Here is a 21,799-nt window from a genome sequence, read left to right as displayed (position 1 = left end):
TGCAATAGTTTTAGTAAATATAAACTGCTAAATACCTTTTCTCATCAGCAGTATATAGCAGTCTTGCAAATTCTATCAGTTTCTGGTTAAAGCTTGCAGGAGGAGTTTTCATTCCTCTCTGACTGTCCTATGAGGCTGCAGGACCCCTGACCCTCTGTCTGGACAGTGCTGATTGGCCCTGTGCTGATCACATGCACTCACCCAAGAAAGAAAAAAAAAACTCTCTAACAATACACACCAAACTAAGCATGTGCAGAGTGACTCCAAAGGCTCGATCTTATGAGGAGATGGATTGAGGACAGTGGAAGAAGGGGAGGATCAGAGAAGACAGGATCAAACAGTCTTTTTACACAATGCAGAGGATTAACCCCTTAGGTTCCACAGTGAATATAACACGCATGCTTTACTGCATATACAGACTGATTTTACTGTTGTGGGTTTAGTAACCCTGTAAGGGTAAATGTGAGCAATCCCAAATTTTAGGTATTTTTTATTTCCTTTATACAATACAGAGTAAAAGATTTAGGCAGGTGTAAATTAAAAATGCCCCATAGCACTACTCCGGAGGTGAAGACACCAGGAATAGTCCACTGCTGGATTGTGGGGGAGAATCCTTTGCCAGTGGAGCAGATGATCAGGTTAGCATAATGCCTTGTGCTTGAGTGTTAACCACTTGCCGACCACCGCAAGTACATATACTGCGGCGGTCAGCCCCTCCTGGGCAAAGTGACGTACCGGTACGTCACTCGCCCACGAGCCAATAGGGGGCGAGCGTGCGCCCCGGAGGCGCGCTCCCGCTCGTTCCCTGACATCCCCGTGTGAGTGACCGGCGGCTCCGATATCCGTAGGTCACTTGGGATCTCCCGCTGGAGAGGGAGAAAGGCAGGCGGCTGATGTAAACAAAGCCGCCTGTCATTCTCCCTGATCTAACTGCAGAGACTATAGGATCCTGCTATGTAGGATCGTATGTCTCTGTGGTTACATCGCAAGCCACGCCCCTTGACAGAATCACACCCCTAGGGACACACTTAACCCCTTGATTACTAATAATGTTAACCCCTTCCCTGCCAGTGTCATTTTTACAGTAACGGTGCATACTTTTAGCACTGATTACTGTAGTAATGTCACTGGTACCCCCAAAAGTGTAAAAAATGTCAATCAGGGGTCCGATATGTCCGCCGCAATGTCGCAGCCCCGCAAAAAAAAAAAAAAAAAAAAAATCACAGATCCCGCCGTTACTTGTTAAAAAAAAAAAAAAACCAATAAAAATGACAAAAATCTTTCTCTTAGTTAGTAAACGCAATAACTTTTGCAAACCAATCAAAATATGATTGTTACATTTTTTTGGGGGGAATTTCATATAAAAGAATTTGAAAAATATTTTTGCAAAATTGCCGCTCTTTTTTTGTTTATAGCGCATGATCAAAAAATCGCACAGGTGATCAAATACCACCAAAAGAAAGCTCTGTTTGTGGGAAAAAAAGGACGTCAATTTAATTTGGGTACAGCGTCGCACGACCGCGCAATTGTCCGTTAAAGTCACACAGTGCCGAATCGCAAACTAGGCCCTGGTCAGGAAGGGGGTAAACAAACAAAAGAAAAACCAAAACAAAAAAAAAAAAAAAAATCGCAGATTGCTGCCCATTACTAGTTAAAAAAAAAAAAAAAAAAAAAAAACAATAAAAATTACATAAATCTTTCCCGTAGTTAGTAAACGCAATAACTTTTGCGCAAACCAAATCAAAATCCGCTTATTGCGTTTTTTTTTTTACCAAAAATATGTAGCAGAAAACAAATTGGCCTAAAATGTTAGAAAATTTAGATTTTTTATTTTTTTTTGAGAATTTCATATAAAAAAAATGTGAAAAATATTGTTATTTTTTCAAAATTGTCGCTCTTTTTTTGTTTATAGCGCAAAAAGTAAAAATCACACAGGTGATCAAATACCACCAAAAGAAAGCTCTATTTGAAGGGAAAAAAAGGGTACAGCGCCGCACGACCACGCAATTGTCTGTTAAAGTCACGCAGTGCAGAATCGCAAAATAGGCCCTGGTCTTTGAGCAGCCAAATCCTCCGGGGCTAAAGTGGTTAACCACTTGCCCACTGCTCACAGTATATTTACTGTGGCAGTCAGCCCCTCACAGGCAGAGCGACGTAGGTCTACGTCGCTAGCCTGTGAGGGTCTCAGGAGCGAGTGCGCTCCCGCGCGGTCACGGACCCCCCCCCGCGCGCGTGACCGGCGGACCCGATCGTCCGCAGGTCACTCGTGATCATCGGTGGAGAGGGAGAAAGGCAGACGGCTAATGTAAACAAGCCGCCTGTCATTCTCCCCGGTGTATGAATGATGATCATACGGTTCTACTATGTAGAACCGTTGATCACTGTTCATACATCTCAAGCCACAGCCAATCACAGTTAGAATCACGCCCCTAGGGACACACATAACCCCTCCCTCTCAAAAAAAAGTTAACCCCTTCACTGCCAGTGTAATTTTACAGTAACAGTGCATATTTATAGCACTGATTACTGTAGAAATGTCACTGGTAACCCAAAAATGTCAGTCAAGGCTCCGATCTGTCTGCCCCAAAGTCGCAGTACCGCAAAAAAAAAAAAAATCGCAGATCGCCGCCATTACGCGTTAAAAAAAAAACAACAAAAATGACAAAAATCTTTCCCTTTGTTAGTAAACGCAATAACTTTTGCACAAACCAATCAAAATACACTTATTGCAATTTTTTTTACCAAAAATATGTAGCAGAAAACAAATTGGCCTAAAATGTTAGAAAATTTTGATTTTTACATTTTTTTTTTGAGAATTTCACAATAAAAAAATGTGAAAAATATTGTTATTTTTTCAAAATTGTCGCTCTTTTTTTTTGTTTATAGCACAAAAAGTAAAAATCACACAGGTGATCAAATACCACCAAAAGAAAGCTCTATTTGTGGGGAAAAAAGGGTACAGCGTCGCACGACCGCGCAATTGTCTGTTAAAGTCAAGCAGTGCAGAATCGCAAAATAGGCCCTGGTCTTTGAGCAGCCAAATTCTCCGGGGCTAAAGTGGTTAAAAGGGTTGCTTTAGGGACTATCTGGCTTTTTTCTGCGTGTAACCTCCCCTCCATGTTAGCGCATGCACACATAAGCGTTTAGAGGCAGAACAACCCCCCCCCCCCACCCCCACGCACCCAGGAGCAGCATCTTTTTGGCAGAAAAGAAATGCGTGTAAATGCTCATTAATTCATTTCAATGGCCAGAATAAAATATTATCCTGGACAATGAAATTAAATGGCCAAGCACTTGATGTGCCTAAACGCATCTAGACGCATTTGCACACATCAATGTTTTTTTTTTTTGCAGCCAGGAGGAAAGGCGTTTTATCAGAGCTGAGCAAATGCCTGGCTGTGCGCATAAGTCCTAAAGCTGGATACACACTATACAACTTTTGTTTAGATACCTTTAACTGTGTTGCGCAAGGGCCTGTCTGATTGCATACAAATTGAAAGTGTTTAGATTGGACCTCATATTATATGGTTTTGGTAAATCTAAAAGGAAATTGTATAGTGTGTATGGCCCATTAGGCTTTCTCCTCTCCTCTGGACAAAACAAGCAACCTTGCAGTGCACAGCCCCACAGCAAGGGGGCGTTAAAATAATTCAGTAGTGTCTGGAGTTCTCCTAAACTCATTAGGCTAAAAGTTGGTCACGTCAGAAAGGCAAATCCTTGCATGCGATTTTGCAAAGGATCCTTTTCCATTCACCTGAAGTTTTTTTTTATTCCATGCCAGCAGGTGGCGACGTCAGCCACAGACATTGCTCTTTACAGCGTATATCTGGACAAAGTAATACTAACTTATTTATTACAGGTATTTATAAAGCGCCAGCAATTTACGCCGTGCTCTATATATATTTTTTACAGTCACATCAGTCCCTGCGCTCAAGGAGCTTACAACAATCTAAGCTCCCTAACTCGCATACACTATATTACCAAAGGTATTGGGACGCCTGCCTTTACACACACATGAACTTTAACCTCCCTGGCGGTATGATTATGTCAGGAATTCTGTACCAAAAGCGGTACAATTTTTTGCATGGAAATCTGGCATTATGTATTAAAGGCCTACAATTCTTAGTAATTGCTAACTTAACCACCTAAGCCCCGGAAGATTTTACCCCCTTCCTGACCAGGGTTTTTTTTTGCGATTTTTTACTGCGTGACTTTAACGGAAAATTGCACGGTCGTGCGATGCTGTACCTAAACGAATTTCACATCCTTTTTTTCCCCACAAACAGAGCTTTCTTTTGGTGGTATTTGATCACCTGTGCGATTTTTTGATCATGCGCTATAAACAAAAAAAGAGCGTAAATTTTGCAAAAATAACAATATTTTTCACTTTTTTTTATATGAAATTCCCCCCCCAAAAAATTTAAAAATCAAAATTTTTTAACATTTTCGGCCAATTTGTTTTTTTGCTACATATGTTTGGTAAAAAAAAAAAAAAAAAAAAAAAAAAATCACAAAAAGCGTATTTTGATTGGTTTGCGCAAAAGTTATCGCGTTTACGAACGCACACAATCATATATCTTACCAATGGTGAGACATTTATTGCAGGATAACAAAGATAATCTACAAAGTGATGTTATACTACAGCGGTGGGTCAGCATGTGTCCATAGGCCAGGCCAGACGAAGATGGGGGGGGGGGGGGGGATATTTACGGTAAGTCTGGTCTTTCAACCTATATGTTTAACCGCTTGCCGACTGCGCACAGTATATTTACTGCGGCAGTCAGCCCCGGCCAGGCAGAGTGACGTAGATCTACGTCGCTCGCCTGTCACTGGGATTTGAGCCAATAGCGGTCGAGCGCGTGCCCGCTGAGGCGCGCGCCCGCCTAGGCTCGTTCAGGGAGGAGTGCGGGCGTGTGACCGGTGGACCCGATGTCCGCCAGTCACACTACGATCGTCGGTAGAGTGGGAGAAAGGCAGGCGGCTTATGTAAACAAGCCGCCTGTCATTCTCCCCTGTGTAAAAATGGAGATCAGACGGTTCTACTATGTAGAACCGTTGATCTCTGTTTTTACACTAGTAGCCATGTCCCATCACAGTTAGAAACACGCCCCTAGGACACACTTAACCCCTCCCTGTCCAATACAGTTAACCCCTTCCCTGCCAGTGTCATTTTTACAGTAACAGTGCATATGTATAGCACTGATTACTGTAGTAATGTCACTGGTACCCCCAAAAGTGTCAAAAATGTCAGTCAAGGGTCCGATCTGTCCGCCGTAATGTCGTAGTACCGCAAAAAAAAAAAAAAAATAAAAAAAAAAAAAAAAATCGCAGATCGCCCCATTACTCGTTGGAAAAAAAAAAAAAACACCAAAAATGACAAAAATCTTTCCCTTTGTTAGTAAACGCGATAACTTATGCGCAAACCAATCAAAATACGCTTTTTGTGATTTTTTTTTACCAAACATATGTAGCATAAAACAATTTGGCTGAAAATGTTAAAAATTTTGATTTTTGAATTTTATTTGGGGGGAATTTCATATAAAAAAATGTGAAAAATATTGTTATTTTTGCAAAATTTACGCTCTTTTTTTGTTTATAGCGCATGATCAAAAAAAAAAAAAAAAAAAAAATCGCACAGGTGATCAAATACCACCAAAAGAAAGCTCTGTTTGTGGGGGAAAAAAAGGACGTGAAATTCGTTTAGGTACAGCGCTGCACGACCGTGTAATTGTCCGTTAAAGTCACGCAGTAAAAAAATCGCAAAAAACCCCCTGGTCAGGAAGGGGGTAAAATCTTCCGGGGCTTAAGTGGTTAAAGAGGGTATGGCGCCTGTTTACCACTCAGTTGGGAGATATTTAAAACCAGGCTAACTTCACAGTCGGCCTGGCTACCACTAAATGGAGGTTTTCGCCCCAGTGTGAGGATTGACATATATACAGCGGGGATGATCAGATGTATGGCTGGCTGACCATCCAGGAGGTAGGTGACTGACTCATTTTGCTGAGAGAAAATAACATCATAATGTATATATAACTATCCTGAAGATATCTTACATACCTTTTCACAGACTATATGCACCTGGATTACATTTCAGGTATCTCCCGTTCTGCTCTCCATAGAAGGGAAAGTATTCCCTGATGAATGCAAGCATAAATCCCATGTATAATCAGGAGGGGTACAGCTTCGATTTATTGCATTATTATTATTTTTATGCATTATTTATGCATTATTTTTATTTATTGCATTATTGCACAAACAGGTACCCTAATAGACAGAAGTAATAGAAGTGACTTGATATCCATACCTTAATTGTTTTTATTTCTATTTCTTACATAAGATGGAAAGACTTTAGGTTTATATGGCTGCCCAACCCTTTTCCTAGAATGAATTACCATATGTGGCTGTGGAAACTCTGATGGACATAGATTTTGCTCTTCTATAATAACCAGGTATGCATGGAGTTTGAAATATGTCAAATAGATTTAATACACCGGATCACCATTGAAACGTATCATTCATACATAGAAAGATTATATCCTTGTATGGCTATCTACCCTCTCTCTTTCTTTTATGGTGTGAATACACGATAAGAATATCGCCCGATCATTCGACCACCGACTTTTGAAAAAGTATTTGTCGGTCAAAAACGTTGCCAACATACATGGTCCGAATATCGCCCGACCGTTGCCCGCCGACCATCGACGGTCGAAAACGTTGCCAAGAACGTATACAGATTTAAACTGAACGACTTTAACATCAACGTATAGAATATCGTTCTTTCGCAAACGAGACAGAATTTTTCGGGTTTTTCAAACGGTATTTTTCGCTCACAATATCGATATCACTCATTGATGGCTGGACATTAACGAGTAGAATATCGGCCGATCGCTCGCTGAACCGGAAATTTTCGGCCGATTTTCTTATCGTGTATTCCGGCCATTAGAGTGAATTGCCATATATATATATCTTTTGGACATTCTGTAGTATTCTATAGAAGGACCTGTACCATATCTAAACCACCTGCTGTTACTTGCATACTCTTTGTATAACAACCACCCTCCTACTGACACCGTGGTAAGATAAACTTTCTTTCTCCCTTCATTATCATGGGAATTCATCCCTGTGGGACATTATTTACATATGTATACCCTCTTTAAACATATAGGTTGAAAGACCAGACTTACCATAAATATCCCCCAGCCTTTGTCTGGCCTATGGACACATGCTGACCCACCGCTGTAGTATAACATCACTTTGTGGATTATCTTTGTTATCCTGCAATAAATGTCTCACCATTGGTAAGATATATGATTGTGTGCAGGAACATGTATATGGGCTATACTAGTTGATGTAATACGGTTGTTACACATTTGAAAGTATTGATGTAATGGACTTGGGTTGTATTGTATAAAACTCATACATATCCCTTGGTCTCTAAAAATGGTTTGATTAGATTCATATGACTATACTCTCTAGAAGAAGCGCCAGAGCGTGAAACATGTAGAGAACGTTATCGTGACTTTGTGAACCCACCACCACCGTTGGAATACATCCATATGAACAGGGGAGGACTGGGCCAGGGGCAATTGCCGCCTGGGCCGCTCCGATGCCCCGTAAAAAGGCTGCACCATTTCTGCCGCAGACATGCCTAAAGGATTCCTGGTGAAGAGAAGTAAAAAGTCCCTGCTGCTGACCTACTGAGTGTGGGATAAAGACATAAACAGAGCGCAGGCCTCCCCCCAGCATGGATGGTGTAAACTGTGTCTGAGCAGAGGTCAGTTCCAAGCCCCACTGGAGACTCTTCTACCCCGGCCAGCCCCAACCAAGCTGTCCCAGCTCCACCCAACCTCCCCCTGCTGGCCAGGTCGGGAACCCGGATTCAGCTGGTAAAGAGAGAGTATCTGGAGCAGGGCATCAGCTTGGAATGGGGGTCAGGAGGAGGATTGGGAAAGTAGGAGGGGGCCGAGTTGCTGCACCATGGGCCTCTGGTTTGTACTTGCCCCCTGGGCCAAAAGTTGCCAGTCTGCCCCTGCATATGAAGTTCTACCACATAAGCTCTTATTGAGAAATACACGGCCCCTCATGTGGGTTATGGTTTATACCTTGAACTGTATGGTAGGGTGGGATTCACTGGTAATGGTTGCTGCTAGACCATTTATCTATTAATGTTTTTTAGATCTTGCACTAATTTTAAAAGGTTTTCAAATAAAAATATAGAAATTTTATGACAGTGTCTTGTTGTTGTGCCAACAAAGTCTAGTTTGAAATGCTCTTTCCAGTTCCTTCTATATGAATAGGACAAGGCACAGATATACCCAAGTGTCCACAGAGTCATCCTGTGGTGACACTTTAAAATTTAATACCGCACAACAAGGGCGTAACGGCAGGGGTTGCAATTGCACCCGGGCCTCATCCTCCAGGGGGCCTGTGCGGCTCCCCTGTACACCTGGAGGGGCTGCGGGGGCAGCATGTAGAGAAATCACTGTCCTCCTTTTTCCTCCTGTAGCTGCAGGAAGAAAATGGAGGAGATTGGTTCCTCTGTATGCTGCCCCCGCCACTCCTATCCAGTTCACTTGTGTTCTGCTGTCTCTGGGCCCCTGTGTGCTCCCCTGCCCCCTCCCCCCCCCACTGTGCCCCCTCCCCTCTCCTGCCGGCTGCTGCAGGGGATGTGTCACAATAGAGAACCAGGAAGAGGTCGGTAAATATGTAATTTACCAACTCCTTCCTTTTCTGAATGGACAGAGTCATAGTCAGTGACATTGTAAAAAAAAAAAAAAAAAAATACAACTAAAATATCAAAAAATAAAAAAACTACTGACACCAGTGGGTGAACTTCCAGGATCGCAAAGGTCACATTTGCGACCGGGCCCTGGCATTCCACCACCGTGGGGAGGCCCCAAGATGGCAGGGAGGGGGCCCACTGCAGAAATTGTGAAAGGGTCCCGCGGCAAGTGGAGCCCGGAATAAATGGCATTGGGGGAGCGCCGATACCAGGGGTGTGTGGAAGCAATTGGGCGGCAGCGCAGTCGCCAGAATGCTTGCGCCTGTCAGTTTTACACAGAATCCCAGTGGCTGCAGCCATTGGATTGTGTGTAGAACCACCCCACTGCTAGGACCTGGCAGCAAAAGGGTTAAAAAAAACATAACAAAAAGACTGATTCTAGGAAGGGTGCATGTGAGAAAATCCAGCCCTGGGGAGGTGTTTTGTAGTCCAGCACAGAATAAAACAGACTGGACTGACAACACTGTTGGGGATTTCAGCGCAGCAGAGGCAGTGTGGTCAGCTCATTGGCTTTATGGCAGATCAACATAAATTTGTCTTTACTTGCAGTTTTCAGAGATGTACTGTGCGTTTTTCTTTTTTGTATGCGGTGACACACACTTTAAGGGAAGTGACAAAAAAAAAACCCCAAAAAAAAAAAAAAACACAACTAGTCATTTGGGTATGAAAGAAGGAACAATGTTATCTATTCTTAAAAGGGAAGAAGAATAGATAACATTGTTCATTTATTTTAAAGGCATACTAAAATTATCTCCTTGCTGTAATAACATTTTGGGATTCTTTCCATGGCCAATAAAAATATTTGACTTTTTTTTTTTTTACATATTTATACTGGAGGACAATTGAATTGACTAATACTGCGCTTCTAGAACAGGAATAATGGCCTAATGACTATGTCAGACAGACTCCATTTAAATGCATTAATGACTCTTTATAGAGTTTCAATGAAACATGAGGGAGTGATGCCGAGTCTGTGCAAAACCCTCCCGCTCAGGGTACACACCCTTTATTACTGCGCTGTCTCCAACTGACATGAAAGCTGAACTCCAGCCTTGCACAGTTATACAGGCCCCTATGCTGTACTGAAATGGCTTACTCTGATCTTACTGCACACTACGAACTTCTAACAGTGTGCATTAGAAGCTGCAGCACGTCAGAGCCCACCTCATTTCCTTACTGGAGGGCATACAGCATCAGTTTAGCTCTTTCTGCGGCAGACTTGGTGCTCCTGTAGGGGACAGGATTTATGGAGGAAGCTGGGGGGGGGGGGGGGGGTGCACTGTGGAACACTGTTGAAGGCACTGTGGAGGGCAGGAGGCTCGGCGGTCCTGTAGAGCAGTGGTCCTCAACCCTGGTCCTCAGGGCCCACTAACAGGCCAGGTTTGCAAGATAACTGAAATACATCACAGGTGATATCATTTGCTGCTCAGTGATTGCAGTACTCTAGTCTGCATCTCCCCAAGGTAAAACTTAAAATCTGGCCTTTTAGTGGGCCCTGAGGATCGGAGTTGAGGACCACTGCTGTAGAGGACAAGGGTTCTTGGAGAAGCTGCTTGGCATAGTGGGACACTATTGAAGGCTGGAGGGTCTATAGGATGGATGAGGGTTCTGGAAAGGGTTAGAAGATTCTGCAGCAGACTTGGTGGTCCTGTAGGGAAAATGGTTTCTGGAAGAAGCTGGGGGGGCACTGTGGGGAGGATGAAGGTTCTGGAGGAGGTTTGAAGACTCTGCAGTAAACCTGATGGGGTCCTGTAGGGGAAACATTTTCTGGGGGAAGCTGGGGGGCATAGTGAGATACGGTTGAAGTTTGGAGGCTCTGTAGGGAGGATGAATGTTCTGGAGGGGGTTAGAAGAATCTGCAGTAGACTTGGTGGCTGAAGGGGGAAGAGGTTTCTGGAGGAAGCTGGGGGGCACTGTGGAGATGATGAAGGTTCTGAAGTGGGGTTAAAAGACTCTGCAGTAGACTTGGTGGTCCTGAAGGGGGGAAGAGGTTTCTGGAGGAAGCTAGGGGCACTGTGGAGGTGATGAAGGTTCTGGAGTGGGGTTAGAAGACTCTGCAGTAGACTTGGTGGTCCTGAAGGGGGAAGAGGTTTCTGGAGGAAGCTGGGGGCACTGTGGAGGTGATGAAGGTTCTGGAGTGGGGTTAGAAGACTCTGCAGTAGACTTGGTGGTCCTGAAGGGGGAAGAGGTTTCTGGAGGAAGCTGGGGGCACTGTGGAGGTGATGAAGGTTCTGGAGTGGGGTTAGAAGACTCTGCAGTAGACTTGGTGGTCCTGAAGGGGGAAGAGGTTTCTGGAGGAAGCTGGGGGCACTGTGGAGGTGATGAAGGTTCTAGGGTGGGGTTAGAAGACTCTGCAGTAGACTTGGTGGTCCTGAAGGGGGGGGGAAGAGGTTTCTGGAGGAAGCTAGGGGCACTGTGGAGGTGATGAAGGTTCTGGAGTGGGGTTAGAAGACTCTGCAGTAGACTTTGTGGTCCTGTAGGGGGATGAGGTTTCTGGAGGAAGCTGGGGGCATACTGAGACACTGTTGAAGGCTTTGAGGATCTGCAGCAGGCTGGGTGGCACTGTAGAGGGCTATTAAGGGACTTGGGGACACGATGGGTGGTTAAGGGATCTGTAGCTGGCTGGAAGCCCAGAAGAAGGGAGGCCATGGCCTGGAGGTTGAGACCCACTAATTTAGAGTATCTGAGGTTCAGCTACATTTTTAGGGCCCATTTACACCATTGGCTGTGTTAGACCTCTGCAGTGTCAATGTGCTCTAAAGAGCGCATCACATGGCAATTTTTATTAAATTTCAGAGCTTGAATAAAATTTCACAGTGTAATATATCATTTATAGCTCTATCAGCTGGACCACAGTGTAATGTGGTGGATTGCAGCGGACCGTGCTGCACTACAAACTGTATGACACGCCATACTTTTTTTTTTTTTTTAGAAAACACAACAGCAATGTGGTGGTGTGAACAGACCCAATAGGAAACAAGGCACTCACCTTGTCCATGCAACCGGACTCAACATGGCTGCCAAGCGCTAATTTCAACACACCGGCTGTAAATGACCTCTAAAACCGAACCTCAGGCAGAAAACAAGGACATAAATTGATGCTTTATACAACATTATTCTTTTTTAATACAGCTCCCACATACAGTTTCTATATTTAATTTGTGCATTTAGCGGTTTGTCTGGAGTTCAGTTTCATATATCTTTTAAGGCGATTATAGATCTCATATTGCACGCAAGGAAAAGTTCTCCTTTCCACACCCTTCCGAATAAATGCTTCACTTGGGATTGTTTTATGACATGTGACCTTGTAGGAGGTCACAGTGATATTCTGTAACAATAAAACTACTCGCATTCACCATACCTTTAAATTCCTTTATTTGAGCTTAGCACATAAAAAAATAAACAGATGAAAATAGTGTCTTCGCACATTGATCATAAAACGCATATTGGTCCAAAAGTGGATTGCTATTTAAGTCTTTATAAAATTGGTAGCATCATTCAATGCATCTGCTTTAAGTAAAATAGCTCATAAAAAATTATAAATAAATTACTGACAATCTTTTCTTCGAAAAAGGCACATGATCTCCCAAAGAAGGAGCCTTTACATGAGAATAAAAAAAAACATTTATAAGACATCCTGTGCTGATACAGCACCTCGATCATCACGGCAGACCAAGACTTCTCTTCGAACCACCCCATTCTGCAGATGGAACTGGCTTTCCTTCATAGTCTTGACACAATGAATATTCTTTCCCCAGGTAATGCTTTTCATTGATGGCAAATGCTGGAGGGTGTCTTTTGGCAAGGATGCCACACCAGAATTTAACAAGTTCAACTCTTGTAAGGACTTCAGCCCAAAGAATACATCTTTGCTGAGAGTCCTCAAGTTCGGATTGTTGGAAAAGTCAAGGATTTGGAGAGCTGGTAGATCTTTAAAGCTGTTTGGGGCGATCTCCCTTAAATTCTCCATTTTACTGAGAGACAGGTGGGTTAATCCTTTAAGCCCCAAAAAGTTATGATCCTCAATATTAGAAATGGGGTTTCTATCCAAGTTCAGGTATTGTAGAGGAATTCCCTGAAGACCATGAACAGAACGCAGCTGATTCCCAGATAAGTTCAAACTCTGGATGTTTGGAACGGGGTCATCAGGTCTTCTTGAGATAGAGTTGATCAGATTGTTGGCAAGGTTAATATGGATTGCTTTGCCATTACTTTTCGAGGTGAAGGCCCCAATTTGTATTCCCTGTAACCTGTTAAAACTCAAGTCAAGTTCCACCAGAGGGGAATAGAAGAAGCTGTGATCAGGAAGTTCTTCCAGTTGGTTGTGGCTTAAGTCTAAAGACTCCAAGTATCTCAATTTAGAGAAAGTGGTAGATGAAATTTTCACCAGTTGGTTGTAACTTAGGTCAAGGTTGATCAAGGTCGTGTAACCAGGACCAGACAAAACCGATTCATTAACCTTTTCTAGCTTGTTGTTGGAAAGATCCAGGTAAGCTGTATCCAAAGGAATGGAGACCGGAACAATGTGGTTACCCACTCCACTACAGTCCACTTTGGTCAGGCTGAAACTGTCAAATAAGCCAAAGGTTTCAACTTCGCAAGAACAGCCAGGGAAACAGAACTTGTTGGCAGCAACCACGCTGGTGAGAAGGACACTGAACCAAAGACAAGTCCCCATGGTTATACCTAAGGAAAGCAAGAGGAAAATCTGTTAATTTATAGAAAAAGTTGATACATAATATTGTTTACTTATAACCATCTGGTCAAAATAAAATAACCCTTTTAGAGCCGGTTCACATTAGCGCAACACGACTCCTTACTACTTCGGGAGGCGACTTGTCAGTCCCGTGCACCACGACTTCGGAGCGACTTGCAGGGACTTCACATAATGGAAGTCTATGCAAGTCGCTCCGAGGTCGCCCCGAAGTAGTACAGGACCCTTTTTCTAAGTCGGAGCGACTTGTGTCGATCCTATTAGAACGGGTCCTGTAGCGGTCAATGGACCGTGAGGGAGCGCGACTTGGCAGGCTGACAAGTTGCCTGACAAGTCGCGCTAATGTGAACCGAGTCTTATAGTTTACCATAGATGCTGCGTAGTTACAGTGTTTCTAAATGCAAAAACAAATATTGAATATACTGCAGTTTATGAATCCTTAGATATACTTTATGAATCCTTAGATATACTGACTGCAATGGTTTGCTTTTAGGACATGGTTTCTTAACTAGGAGTCCTCCAGATGTTGTTAGGGGTTCACTGAGCAATTTCTGCCTCACAGAGAAGTTCCCACTGACAACATTGATTTTTTTTTAGCTATCTGTAAGGGGGTAATTCTTCCCAATGACCACAAGTGCGAGGAGCATCCTTCCCACTGACCATCACATGAGTAGTAGATCTAGTAAAGTTAGGCATGGATTCCCCGAGACCAGAAAATTATTTCAAGGGTTCCTCTGTGTTGAAAAGGGTGAGAAAGGCTGTTTTAGGGCAACAACCCTCAAGGAGCAGGACTGCAGAAACCTCCCCTCTTCTTTATAACACATGGACAGGGTTCTGTAGTACTCAGAACAATGTGGTAAGAATGCAGGACTGGAAGTTATCAGCTGATGAGATTTTTGGAAAGACCAACAAGTATTTTGCTGCACTTCTAAAAATGTGTTCGATAGTTTAATTAACAGACCAGAAATACTTGTTTTAACCTTTTTGTTGCATGTCATTGTTGCTGATTTTTTTCTTAGTCAGCCACTTACAATTTTTATGCACTCCATGGACCATGCCAGTGTAATGTTTACTGAGAACTCACTATTTAAGAAAAAGGCAAACATAATGTAATTGCCTAGGGCAGTTTGATGGCATCAATCCACAACAGGGGTAGGCAAACTTTGGCCCTACAGTGGTTGTGACACTACAAGTCCAATGAGGCACTGCAAGATTTACAGCCAAGAGTGAGACTACCAGAGGCATGATGGTACTTGCAGAACAGCTGGAGGATCAAAGTTTGCCTTTTCTCCTTGTCTACAGCCTCCCTCAACTTTTTGTGAGTGCGACAGTTTTTTGGGTATTCCCATGATTTGTAATGAATTGGTTTTAGACATTTGTGTGACTGGGTAACAATGTAGGCACACCATTTGGAGGCATGAATGTTGTCACCCTATTAACAAGACGTGCCTGAACAATGACCCTTATGGTGGAATCACCAGGTATTTTAATAAAGCATTACATTTAAAAATATTGAAAAAAAAAAAAATTACTTCTAGAACATGTTAAATATTTTGAGATTTAATGTCTGGGTTGACATCTACTCTTAAGCATTCCATACATAGATTTTTTTCTTTTGGGCCTGGACTATGCTTCAAGTAATTTATTCCCTGTTGATTGTCCTAACTACTCACTGTGCTCATTGGGATCGGGCCATTATTTGAAGTGTGGGTTGCTCATTTCAAGGAAATCTTGTACTATACTACCAAGCAATACCATATAAAAGAAGTGGTGCCCTAGGGTCGTTCTGAGGGAGGCACTCCTTGGAGTTTCCCTAGGGTGGTTTGCCTGGTGGCTTTTCAGCATAGCAATGATGTTGACCAGGTTTACCATGATCGCCTGGGTCTCTTACAGATGCTTGTTCCCCTAAGAAAGACTATTCAAAATGTGTTGGGAGTAAAGATAATTGTACCCAACCTGCTCTGATTATCATAGTCTGATATATTTTTATTTTTGGAATTTATCTCATTTATTGCATCATTTATTATTGTAACATTTCCAATAAATTAGATTTTCTTCCCCTGAGGAAGAAATAGTTTATTTAAAAACACAGAGTGAAAAGAATTGTACTCAACATGCTTTGTTTGGTAACCTGGCCTGAGATATTATATAATTATATATATATATATATATATATATATATTTTTATCAATTATGTTAGTTATTTATTTTATCATTTGTTATTGTAACATGTTTCTAATAAATTAGATTTTATAGATTTTTTTTTCCCCTGAGGAAGAAATATAGTCTATTGAAAATGCTTTGGGAGTGAAAAGAATTGTACTCAACATGCTCTGATTATGATGACCTGATCCATAAATAAGAAATTCTAAAAATAAATATATAACTTATTTCATAATTTATTATTTTAACTGGTTTCTAATGATATTTTATATACATTTATGTGTGCGTGTATGTATAAGCAGAATGTCTGAAAAGTCCCATCTAAACATAGTAAGGTATATTTAAAGATTTTTGCATTCATAATTGAGGTGTGACCACTTGGTTATGGCTCATGTCCCAAACAAATTTTTTTTTCTATCCATGCAATACAGTACAGATAGACAAAATCTCCCGCCTTTGAAAATACCCAAACAGCAGGTGCATTTGATTGAATGCAGCTGCTTTTCGGCTGACCGTTGTATACTCAACGAATATTGGGTGGGAGGATAGCAACAAGGCCACCCATTGATCGAATTTTGCACAGTGTACACCCAACTTACTTCTCCAGCACCTATGAAAACCCTAAAGTGGATGTAAACCTATTCTGTTGGCTTGTACCTCCAGGTAAATCTATAAGGCTTACCTGTAGGTACTGCGATTACCTCGTAAACCTTCACACTTCATGTCACCGGCGCATGCGCTCTGAAGGGACGGTATAACAGTGCCGCCCCTTCAGAGCTCTGTGACGCAGCCCGTGACTCCCGTGCGCATGGGTGGGAGTGACGTCATCGCGGCACGGCTAATCAGGTGGCCGGAGGATGTGAACCTGGAAGGAAGACCGTGTGAATATGGGAGCATCTGTCGGCGCTCACAGCGGGGCAGGGCTTCCGTCTTAGGTAGGTATTTCATAATGTGCTAGTAAGCGATGCATACCAGCACTTTATGCCTTTACTTTGCAGGGTTTTTTAAAAAGAAAATAAAAATTTGGCTCCATTTACTATTTAAAATGGTAGCAAACCACATTTTTTTTTAAACACTAAGACAATGGCATTGCATACTAGCACATTATGAAATACTCACCTTAGAACGAAGACCTCCAGTGGCGCACTGTCACCTCTGATGGTTCTTCCATCTGGGTTGCGTCCATCAGCTGTCTGAATGGCTACGCCACAATGACGCCACAGATCACGGCATGGAGCTCTGAAGGGAAAAGCACTGGTATGCCGTCTCTTCGGAGCGCATGCGTCGTGACGTCACCGGCTGCATGCAGTGTGAATATCTCCTAAACCGCGCAAGTTTAGGAGATATTTACTGTGCCTACAGGTAAGCTTTATTATAGGTACAAGATTAGAAAAAAAAAAAAAAAAAAGTTTACTTCCACTTTAAAAAGAACCACCAAGCGTCTGATGAGGGAATCGAACATACTGGATATTCTACTTCCAGATTAACATGTTATAAGAACACTGATTGCCCTAAACTGAACGTAGGGAAAAGAATCATTACTTTTTAAAACCATTTCTTACCCCCACAGTCAACTTTAATTAGACCGCGTTTTTTACTGACTGTCCGTAATTTTCTTTATAGTTACCAGCCGCAATTACGGCATGGACACAGCATGCTGCGCTCACATAAAGCCACTCTTCGGCTATAATGGGTAGAATTTTGTGCAGCCAGTTAGCTGAGAGTCCTGGGTAATCACACTCCCGAGAACACCGTCCTACAACTAGGCGACGTTTTATTATCACGGATATCACGGTCACAGCAGGTGCTCCCATTACTCGCCTCTTAGAGGCACAGTCAGAGCGGGTGAGTGTAAATACTAAGCAATCACGGCACTGCCACACAGAGATGGCACCTATTAACTGCACAGAGACTGCTACACCGCTATGGAACTGGCAAAACAAAGGAGGAACCGTGCCCCTTCCAGCAAACTCATTTCAGTGATTTTTTTTTTTTCGGGTCTTTTACACATCCAAGAAAAAAAAACAGGACTTTTGAGCTTATGCAGATGGGCTTTTTTTAGAATACAATGTAAAATTGCAGCCATTTTTCTCCACCCAGGGAGAACAGCTGCCACGTATTTCCACCCATAGTAATGAATGGATCCAGAGTTGTATGGTCATTTGTATGTGTGGGTTTATGCAAGTAGCGGCACATACCCAAATACAGCCATTCATTACCATGGGCAGCTGAATCCTCCAGGTGCAGGAAATACAGTATCTCACAAAAGTGAGTACACCCCTCACATTTATAATCACATATCTTTTCCTGTGACAACACTGAAGAAATGACACTTTGCTACAATGTAAAGTAGTGAGTGTACAGCTTATATAACAGTGTAAATTTGCGGTCCTCTCAAAATAACTTTTACAATCGCTTCATTTATTCTCCCTGGAGAAGAGACGCCTGAGAGGGGACATGATAGCAATTTATAAATACCTCAATGGTGATCTCCGCATAGAAAAAAAAAGCTATTCAGTCACAAGGATTGCATGAGGACTCGAGGACATACAATGCGATTAGAGAAGCGTTTTGACCTCAGGCAACGCAGAGGTTCTTTACTGTTAGGGCTACAAGAGTGTGTAATTCTCTACCACAAGAGGTAGTTTCTGCGGGAAGTATTGCTACTTTCAAAAGACTCTTAGACTTACATCTCAAGGATCAGAACATTAAGGGGTATGAGAGAGGATTACGGCCACGAGCGCCTACACAGGTTGAACTGGATGGACTGTTGTCTTTATTCAACCTCACCTACTATGTAACTCACACAGCCATTAATGTCTAAACCGCCAACAAAAGTGAGTACACCCCTAATTGAAAATGTTCAAATTGGGCCCAATTAGCCATTTTCATGGTGGCATGCGACTCGTTAGTGTTACAAGGTCTCAGGTGTGAATGGGGAGCAGGTGTGTTAAATTTGGTGTTATCGCTCTCACTCTCATACTGGTCACTGAAGTTCAACATGGCACCTCATGGTAAAGAACTCTCTAAAGGATCTGAAAAAAAGAATAGTTGCTCTACATAAAAATGGCCTAGGCTATAAGAAGATTGCCAAGACCCTGAAAATGAGCTGCAGAACGGTGCCAAGACCATACAGCTGTTTAACCGGACAGGTTCCACTCAGAAAAGGCCTCACCATGGTCGATCAAAGAAGTTGAGTGCACGTGCTCGGCCTCATATCAGGAGGTCGTCTTTGGGAAATAGATGTATGAGTGCTGCCAGCATTGCTGCAGAGGTTGAAGAGGTGGGGGGTCAGCCTGTCAGTTCTCAGACCATACACCGCACACTGCATCAAATTGGTCTACATGGCTGTTGTCCCAGAAGGAAGCCTCTTCTAAAGATGATGCACAAGAAAGCTCCCAAACAGTTTGCAAGGAAGACAAGCAGACTAAGAACATGGATTACTGGAACCATGTCCTGTGGTCTGATGAGACCAAGATAAACCTATTTGGTTCAGATGGTGTCAAGCGTGTGTGGCGGCAACCAGGTGAGGAGTACAAAGACAAGTGTGTCTTACCTACAGTCAAGCATGGTGGTGGGAGTGTCATGGTCTGGGGCTGCATGAGTGCTGTCGGCACTGGGGAGCTACAGTTCATTGAGGGAACTGTGAATGCCAACATGTACTGAGACATACTGAAGCAGAGCATGATCCCTTCCCTTCGGATTCTGGGCCGCAGAGCAGTATTCCAACATGATAACGACCCCAAACACACCTCCAAGACAACCACTGCCTTGCTAAAGGTGATGGACTGGCCAAGCATGTCTCCAGACCTAAACCCTATTGAGCATCTGTGGGGCATCCTCAAACAGAAGGTGGTGGAGCACAAGGTCTCTAACATCCACCAGCTCCAAGATGTCTTCATGGAGGAGTGGAAGAGGACTCCAGTGGCAACATGTGAAGCTCTGGTGAGCTCCATGCCCAAGAGGATTAAGGCAGCGCTGGAAATTAATGGTGGCCACACAAAATATTGACACTTTGGGCCCAATTTGGACATTTTGACCAAGGGGTGTACTCACTTTTGTTGCCAGCGGTTTAGACATTAATGGCTGTGTGTGTTGAGTTATTTTGAGGGGACAGCAAATTTACACTGTTATACAAGCTGTACACTCACTACTTTACATTGTAGCAAAGTGTCATTTCTTCAAAACCTGCTATATCCAGAAAAAGGGTCGCCATCCTGAGATAGTGCCATCAGTGCTGTATTTTGGCCTAGGCCAACAAGGCCCAGGCCTAGGGCGGCACTTTGCAAGGGGGCAGCAAAAAAGCTGCCCCCCACCTCCACCTGAGACTCTATTGGCCGATGGTTACTAGAGCCGCCTCTTTCACCCCCTCTCTCTCCCTCTCTCTCTCACCCCACCTCTCTCTCTCATCCCCCCTCTCTCTCTCTCTCATCCCCCCTCTCTCTCTCTCTCATCCCCCCTCTCTCTCTAATCACCCCGCTCTCTCTAATCACCCCGCTCTCTCTAATCACCCCGCTCTCTCTAATCACCCCTCTCTCTCTAATCACCCCTCTCTCTCTCACCCCCCCCCTCTCTCATCCCTCCTCTCTCATCCCCCCCCCCCTCTCTCTCTCTACCTCACCCACCCCCCCTCTCCCTCACCCTTCTCTCTCTCTCCCACCCCCTCTCACCCCCCCCCCTCGTGAGATCTCAGCGGTTCATGCTGGGACTTGTAGTAAAAAAGCTGCCCCCCACCTCCACCTGAGACTCTATTGGCCACTGGTTACTAGAGCCGCCTCTCTCACCCCCTCTCTCTCTCTCTCTCTCATCCCCCCTCTCTCTCTCTCTCTCTCTCATCCCCCCTCTCTCTCTCTCTCTCTCTCTCATCCCCCCTCTCTCTCTCTCATCCCCCCCCTCTCTCTCATCCCCCCCCTCTCTCTCATCCCCCCCCTCTCTCTCATCCCCCCCCTCTCTCACCCCCCCCCCTCTCTCTCACCCCCCCCTCTCTCTCTCACCCCCCCCCCTCTCTCTCACCCCCCCCCCCCTCTCTCTCACCCCCCCCCCCCTCTCTCTCTCACCCCCCCCTCTCTCTCACCCCCCCCTCTCTCTCACCCCCCCCTCTCTCTCTACCTCACCCACCCCCCTCTCCCTCACCCTTCTCTCTCTCCCACCCCCTCTCACCCCCCCCCTCGTGAGATCTCAGCGGTTCATGCTGGGACTTGTAGTCCTTCAATTTTGGAGGGAGACACATCCGTTAAAAAAGGAGAGGGGCAAATTTACATAGGAGGGGGGGGGGGGGCGCCCAATTTTAGTCTTGCCTAGGGCAGCACAAAACCAAAATACACCACTGAGTGCCATAAGACATGTATCTATTTTTATAGCCACTGCTGTAAAGGTGCGAAAACACATTATTATGCCTAATACCAATAATAATATAAATATAATACACTGAAAAAAAGAAAAAAGGTTGCTTCCATTTTTCTGCGTGTTAAAGATGACCACGACCCACCAATCTATACACTTAATGCATAGTGTGCATTTAATGAAAAGTCCAAACACATTACAACCTGCACTAACCAACAGTAATGCGAGTACCTTCCTAGACAATTATTTACTTATTACAGGTATATAGTTCCTACAATTTACAAATAGCATTACATACTATACATTCCATTTTGTCCTTGCCCACAAGGAGATAACAATCTAAAGCAGGCTATATATGCTTGGAATCCCATGTTTGCACGAAATAAAAATTGCATAATCTATAGCCTGCCTTAAAGTGATAAAAGTCTCTTTTTTTTGTTAACAATAACAAACATGTTATACTTACCTCCTCTGTGCAGTTGGTTTTGCACAGAGCAGCCCCAATCCTCCTCTTCTCGGGTCCCTCTTGTGTGCTCCTGGCCCCTCCCTCCTATTGAGTGCCCCCACAGCAAGCAGCTTGCTTTTTAAAAGGCAAGGGGGTCTCAACTGTGGCCCATGACAATAACCCAAGGGCCACACATAAGGCTTGGTTTATGTAATGCTACAGAAGACAGTCTATGGAAATACTACTGGGGATGGACAGAGACTGCATATCTGGGGTGGTTGGAGATTGGGAACACGCTGCTGCAGGACACAAAGACTGAAGATGTTAGACTAGGAGATAGCAGACATTGCAG

The 21,799-nt window shown here is 43.7% G+C and overlaps 1 protein-coding gene across 1 annotated transcript in view; it reads right to left on the bottom strand.

The window, feature by feature from the left end:
* Positions 1–12,140: 12,140 nt before the first annotated feature.
* TSKU (tsukushi, small leucine rich proteoglycan) overlaps positions 12,141–21,799 on the bottom strand; it is a 72,149-nt gene continuing 62,490 nt past the window's right edge. Inside the window, exon 2 of the mRNA XM_082247374.1 lies at positions 12,141–13,468. Within this exon, the coding sequence (XP_082103500.1) occupies positions 12,408–13,460 (1,053 nt within the window). The 5' untranslated portion in view covers positions 13,461–13,468 and the 3' untranslated portion in view covers positions 12,141–12,407. The remainder of the gene's footprint in view (positions 13,469–21,799) is intronic.

Source organism: Pelophylax lessonae, assembly GCF_965119305.1.
Source record: "Pelophylax lessonae genome assembly, chromosome: 2".
In the NCBI taxonomy this organism is placed as follows: domain Eukaryota; kingdom Metazoa; phylum Chordata; class Amphibia; order Anura; family Ranidae; genus Pelophylax; species Pelophylax lessonae.
The sequence above is the reverse complement of the archived record's forward strand: the minus strand, read 5'-3'. Positions and strand labels throughout refer to the sequence as shown.